Source organism: Entamoeba nuttalli, assembly GCF_000257125.1.
Source record: "Entamoeba nuttalli P19 unplaced genomic scaffold asmbl_2404, whole genome shotgun sequence".
Lineage (NCBI taxonomy): Eukaryota > Evosea > Mastigamoebida > Endamoebidae > Entamoeba > Entamoeba nuttalli.
The window spans coordinates 1-7276 of record NW_008575295.1 but is presented as its reverse complement, the minus strand read 5'-3'; the positions used below and the strand labels follow the sequence as shown (position 1 = coordinate 7276).

The 7276-nt window shown below is 23.7% G+C and overlaps 3 protein-coding genes across 3 annotated transcripts; all 3 read left to right on the top strand.

Annotated features, from left to right (window-relative positions):
- Window positions 1–433: 433 nt before the first annotated feature.
- ENU1_022880 (membrane-spanning protein, putative) lies at window positions 434–1339 on the top strand (the record flags this gene model as incomplete). The annotated part of the gene is made up of 1 exon (XM_008857060.1): window positions 434–1339. One exon carries the CDS (start codon window positions 434–436, stop codon window positions 1337–1339), a length of 906 nt encoding a protein of 301 aa, XP_008855282.1.
- Window positions 1340–1531: 192 nt separating this feature from the next.
- Window positions 1532–4882, top strand: ENU1_022870 (hypothetical protein; the record flags this gene model as incomplete). The annotated part of the gene is made up of 1 exon (XM_008857059.1): window positions 1532–4882. One exon carries the CDS (start codon window positions 1532–1534, stop codon window positions 4880–4882), a length of 3351 nt encoding a protein of 1116 aa, XP_008855281.1.
- A 292-nt stretch (window positions 4883–5174) lies between these two features.
- ENU1_022860 (Rho GTPase activating protein, putative) lies at window positions 5175–6590 on the top strand (the record flags this gene model as incomplete). The annotated part of the gene is made up of 1 exon (XM_008857058.1): window positions 5175–6590. One exon carries the CDS (start codon window positions 5175–5177, stop codon window positions 6588–6590), a length of 1416 nt encoding a protein of 471 aa, XP_008855280.1.
- Window positions 6591–7276: the final 686 nt, after the last annotated feature.

The window sequence follows — 7276 nt, the reverse complement described above, 5'->3', positions numbered from 1 at the left end:
AACAATGGCTTTAGCTAAGAGTGATGCCATTATCAATATGAAATAATTCAATATTTTTAAGTTTTAGTTTTTGCTTTCTCTTTCATATAGAATCTTCCGTTTATTCTTTTTTTATCTTCTCTTTTTGAAGGAATCATATCTTACATATTTAAAATGCAATTTCTGAGTTTTATTTGTTTATTATTTAATTGGTGTTATAGTATCTTTTCGAACTTTCTCTTAATTATTTTTCATCTTTTCTTGAAGAACCTTTAAAAGATCTATTAAATATTTTTTTCATAGATCAAATTTTTATTGTTGTTTCAGTAAAAAGAAGAATAAAACTAAAACAATGTAGTTTATTTTATTATAAATCTTAAAAAAAAAAAAAGAAAAACAAAAAAAAGAAACCAACTAAGAAAAAAGAACAAAAAACAATCCAGAAAGTCACGAGATGAATAGAATTACAGGGACATTATTATTAATTCCACGAGAACAATATCCACAAGGAATTCGAGCAAATTTAAATGAAACATATAATAGTATAATGAAAGTAATTCGAAATTATGATCAATGGAAAGTGATGATAAAAAACTTTTTTCATTCACAATTATTTTGGGGGATTATATCAATGATTATTTGTGGGTATTGGAATAGTGTTTTTCAAATATATGCCGATTCAATTGCAGGATTTTGGAAATATAAACATCAACCATTTATATTAATGGATATATTTTTTGATATATTACCATATATTCAATCAAATAAAATATCTGATTTATATTTAAAATATTGTATTATTATAACTATTATAAGATTTTTATTTACTCCTTTACGTTCAATTATTCTTAGAAGATATTGTTTTATTCAAGCTGTTATCTTTCTTTTTAGAGGTTTTAGTGTATTTGCAACATTATTACCAAATCCAATGAATAGTTGTAAATCAAATGCAATTGGAAATCCATTTGTAGAAGGACTTTATGTAATGTTAGGATATCATCATACCTGTGCAGATTTATTATTTTCTGGTCATACAGCAAATTTAACATTATGTGCATTTATTTGGGAATATTATTCAGAAAAAGTTCCATTTTTTAATCCTTTAATAGAAAGGATTTGTGCATGGATTATTGCATTTATTGGATATTTTATATTTCTTGCAAATCATTTTCATTATTCATGTGATGTATTTATTGGGTTTATTGTTGCATCACTTCTCTTTAATTTATATCACACTTATATTAAAACTATTTCTACTAGAAATAATTTCTTTAATTCTTTCTTAAGATGGTTTGAAGAAGACTCTTTAGAAATTCCTAAATTAGTTAGACTTGCATCAAAAAAGACTCTTCTTCAATAGATTTATTGTATTCTTTTCTGTATAGAAATCATATTGAATGTAATTACATTTATTTTTAATAATTTTAATATTTTTTAGATTAAACATCAAAGTTTTCATTAATAAATTCAATAATTAGAATTATAATAAATTAAATTATTAATAAAACTAAAGAAACCCTAACAATTAAAAATTTAATTCATTAAAACATTAATGGAAGAAGTTCATCCTATCTTTGATTTATTTGAAAAAGCTAATACTCCATTAACTAAAGCAACTTTGTTATCTATTGAAACAACGATTCAATCAAAAAAATTAGAAATTAATAATATGACAGTATATTCATTATTAGTTGAATTAATTAATCAATCATTACCTTCACCACAATCAATTAAAACTTTTGAATTACAAATTCAATTTTTACTTCAAATAATTGAAAAAATTCCAATGCCTATAATTGCTAATGACTTAAATAGAATTTTACCATTAATTAATGGAATTCAATTATATTATAAAGAAAACACAAAAAATATTAAATTTTTATTTAAAATATATTCTTCAATTATTCCTAAAATTCCAAAAAGTTCATATGAACAATTAAATAATCATATGGTTGATTTATTTGAATCATTAGAAACAATTCCTGATAATTGTGAAACTGCTTATGATCAATGTATTGTTACTTTAATTTCTGAATCTTCTTTTAAATCATCATTTGGAAAGAAATTAGTTACTACTCTTGTAAAAAAATTATCAAGTAAAAATACTTCTATTGTTGCTAAAACTTTACATCTTATTTCTCGTCTTCTCTCTAAGTTATCAGGAAAATTAGCTAATTCATTAATTAATAAATTAACAGAATTATCTACTACAGCAGTTGAAACTCCTTTATTAGTTGCTTTATATAAAAGTTATACTTCTGCTTTAATGAATAAAATGGAACCAAAAGTTGTAGAAGCTATTTCTAATTCACTTATAAATCATCCACCTACTTCATTTGATATTCAATCATCAATTGCTTATTCAACTACTTTATTTAATCTTCCTATTGCAATTTCAAAATATAATACTCAATTAGCATGTGAAACACTTGAAACATGTATTAGAATTGTTGGAAAATATTATCTTGATGCAGGAGATAATGCAAAACAATATACTGATTTATTAGGTAATATTTTAACAAGAGCATTTACAGAACCATTTGTATCAATAGAACCAAGTCCAGTAAAATATGTTATTTCATATGTTGTAGAAACTTTATTTAATAAAAAGAATCATTTATTATTTGAAGAAACATTAAAAATAGCTAAAAAGTTATTTATTCATGGAAAACCTAATTTTATAAATCAATTTGCTCCATTATTAACTTTAATGAATAAATTTTATGAAAATACTGCTATTAGAGAATCTGTTGAAAAATGTTTAATTTCATCATTTGAACATTTAGGTGTTAAATGTGTATTAGAAATTCTTCCATTAAATTTAGATGTGTCTATTGTTCAAAGAGGAAGTGATGGTAATCTTATTAATCATAGTTATCTTATTTCTATTTTATTAAAATGTCATTTAAGAGAAGAATTAAAATTTTATTATTCATTATATCAAACTTGTATTCCAATGATTAATAAATTAATTGCTAAATCTGTTGAATTAAATACTCAAGTTGAAACTAAAAATTTACAAATAATTAAAAATCATTTTATTTCATTACTTCTTGTATTTATGAATGATCCAACTGATTATGAACATTTCCCAGAAATGACTGATCTTATTATTGAATATTTAAATGATGAAGAAAGAACTAAATTAGGATGTGATATAATTAATAGAGCTATTCTTCATCATATTAAACAACCAGAAGTTATTCAAAAAATGTCTCAAAAATTAGTATTAACATTATTTAATGTATTATCAAAAAAAACTACAGTTCTTCAACAAAAACCAATATTAAAATGTATTGAAAATATATTAAAACAAACACAAGGTGAAATGGCAAATATTTTATTTAAAAATGTTATTGTTCAAATTATTAAACATAAAGAATTACTTGAAAATGATATTACTATTATTCGTACTGTTGGACTTATTAATTTAAGTATTTTATTTATTCCTGCTTTAAATGAATCTTCAATAGAAATTTATTTAAATGCTCTTGTTCCAATGTTAACTGTTAGTGTTCAAAGAATTGTAAAATCTACATTAAAAGCATTAGCTGAACTTACTAGACTACAAGGAACTTATATGTTTAATAAACATAGAATTGATATTGAAACATGGTTCGTTATGGGAACGTATAATGATAAAGTATATGAACGTGCAATTCTTAGAGGTTATTATGTTTATTTAGAAGTTATTAAATCATTAAGTAGAAATGAATTAAATCAAAAAGCTGTTGAATTTCTTGCTTTAGTTATTAGACTAACAAAAGAAAATAATAGAAAAACAAGAGAAGAATCATTTGAAATGATTGATAAAATGGGTGTATTATATGATGGACATTATAGTAAAGTACTTGAAATGATTTGTGCATTTATTGGAGAAGATCCACATATTACATCATGTGCATTTATTGCATTAGGAAGATTTTTAATTAAAGGATATGATCATTTATCTGAAAATACTAAGAAAGTAGTGTTTGATATTTGTATTAATAAATTAAGTAAATCAAGAGAAGAGAATAAAAGTATTATTAGTACAATTAAGGCATTATTAAAACTTGATAATGATATGTTTAAAGAACGTATGCCTGATATCTTAAATGCATTTGGTAAATTAAATGAAGATAATAGAAGATATTATCGTATGGAAATTAAACAATTCATTGAAAAACTAATTAGAAAGTTTGGAGAAGATACTGTAGAAGAAGGGGTTGTTGGAGTTGGAAAAGAATTAATTCAAATGGCAAAGAAATATAGAAAAGATAAAAAGAGAAGAGAAAGAAAAGAAAAGGAACGTGGAAAAAATATAAAAGGAAAGAATGAAGATAATGAAGAAGATATTATTGAAGGATATGAAAGTGAAGATGAAAATGAAGAAAAAGATGAAAGAAAAAGAATGATAGAATCAGAAGATGTTGATTTATTACAAATGAAATTTGTAAAAGAAACTGCACCAAAGAAAATGAGAAAAATAGGAGAGACTGACTTCCCAGTTGATGCTGAAGGTAAATTACTAGTTAATGAAGAAGAACAAAATGAAAGTGAAGAAGGTGTTGAAGAAGAACAAAATGAAGATGGAATGGAAAAAGAAAAGAAAATAGTTGAACAAAAAACACCAAAAACAAGAACCTTTGAAAGAAAGTTGTTAAAAAAGAAACTTGAACAAAGTGAAAGAAAGAAAAGAATTAATGACGAAGTTGGAAAGAGGTTTAAAGCTAAAAAAGCTCAAGGAGATGTTATGAAGAATGGAGTACAGCCATATGCTTATGTTCCATTAAAACGATCCACAAAGAAAACTAAATTAGAAACAGAAACAGCTTTTAAAACATTAATGAAAAAAGATAAAGGAACTGTCAGTCTAAAAAAACCAATTAGACTTTCAAGAAAAAGAACAATAAAGAAATAAAGATTGAATAACATTGAATGGTTTTTTATAATAATAAATTTGTTATTACTTTTATTAAATCACAAATATTAATTTTTTGAATTTAAAGAAATTGTTAAGATTCATTGAACAAAAATGATAAAAAGAAAGAAAAACTATAATATTAAATTTTAATATAATTTATTAAACAAATACTTTTAAAAGGTTTATATTTTTTAAATATACAATAAGAAAAGATGTTTTGATAATTTGAAAAGAGAAACAATTCAGAAGAAAGAAAAAGACTTAAAAAAAAAACTTAAATCATTAGCGGATGGAGAAAGTGGAGGAGGGGTATCATACAATTCATTTGTGGAAAGGAAAAGTAATAGAAGAGAAAGAGGTAATATATTATATATATAATGATATGGAAATATTACAAATTGGAAGACAAGTACCGATTATTTTAAGAAAGGCATATCTTAAATTACATCCAGAAGTTAAAGGAATGAAAGAAGAAGAAATAAAACTAAGTTTTGAAATTGTATTTGACAAAGAATATTATTTTATTTGTAAAGATAAATGTGAGTATTGGTATTGGATTAATAAATTATCTTATTTTACTCATAACATTGGTGTTCTTGGATTTCCTTTATTAGTTGCTATAAGAAAAAGTGGATGGAGAGTTCCTAATCCAATTTATAGATGTATTGAATATCTTGAACATAATAACGGTATTAATGTTGAAGGAATTTTTCGAATGAATGGAAATGCTAAAGACATTGATAGAATAAAAGACCTTGTTGAACATGACCAAGACATTCAATTTACTCAAGAAGATGATTGTTTTATTGCTGCTTCATTTATGAAATTATATTTAAGAGAAATGATAGAACCATTAATTCCATTCAATTTATATGAACAATTTATTCAATTACCTAAAGGAGGTTCTAATATAAAACAATTCATCTGTCAGTTACCTGAAGCAAATCAAGATACTTTATGGTTTATTCTTCATTTTTTAAAGAAAGTAATTCATAACTCTGAAAAAAATAAAATGAACGCATATAATCTCTCTACTTGTATTGCTCTTACTGTATGTTCTCCTCAACTTACAAAACCAACTGATCAAATGGAATATACACTTGGAGCAGTTGAATCTTTTAGTTTCTTATTAACACATTTCGATGAAATGTTTTGTGAAATTGAAAAGAGAAACATGAATAAAGGAATGACTTTACCAACATTTCCTGCATTCTCTCCTTCTTGTGTTGACTTATCTTCTTTAGCACAAATAATTCGAAATGACATAAAAAAAGGATTTCGTTCTTCTTATAAGAAAACTTCTTCTGGTTTTTCTTCTCCAATTACATCTTCTCCAAGAGGAGAGGATATACAAGGAGAGCATCAATTCAATTTTAATCATGGAAATTCACCATCACTAAGCCCACCGCTTAAAGATGATTTAAAAATGTCAAAAACCAGTTTTTTACATCATTCAAATAGGTCAAGAGCCTCTTGTGGGGATATCCTTGAAATTTTAAGTCAAGAAAATAATACAAAGAAAAAAACTGATAGTACAACAATTACCTCTTCACAAAAACAAATAGAAACTACCATCCCTGGGAAAATATGTCGTTCTAATCCTTTCTTTATGAATCCAGACGTACGCCAAAAAGTAATTGGACCAATTAAATCTCCTTTTGATAAGTATAATAGTGATGTAATTTCAAAACAATCATCTATGTAAAGGAGTATTTAATATTTTAATTTCTTTTTATTGAACTGTGTTTTCATTGATTTAATGAATAAGTTTAGTTTTTTTTTAAGCATAAACAATTCATAAGTGCTTTGCTTCTCTATTAAGTTTATTGTAAGTGAGAGTATCTTTAAATAAACAAAGTTGATCTTCAAATTATAATGGTGATAAAGACAGAAAACTACATGTGTTAATATTTGCATTCAACTCCAATTACTATGAAGTTTTAAACAAAAAGTATTTGATAAACATAGTTATTATTACTATTCTTTATACAAAAAAAGAAGTTCCTTAGTTTCTTTCATGTCTATTATCATTGGGAAAGAGTGTATTTTTATAATGTTCTTATCAAAAATAAATTTCTGTTATAATATTTCTTGCATATTTTTTTGTTAATTTATTAAAAAAGAATAATAAATAAAATAATAAATAACAAACTTTGAGATATAATTTTAATATTAGACTTAATTCTATTCAAGATTTTTTGATATGACTAAAACAAAGTAATTAGATAGTGTTTTTTAAACAAAACCACAAATACTCTCATTCCTTTGAAAGAATTTTTCATTTATTAAAACAATTCATTCTAATTCTAAAACTTTTATATTTTCTTTTAATTTAAACTTTAAATAAAAAAATATATAAATCATTAAAGTTAAAAAAAAGGAGAATTTTTA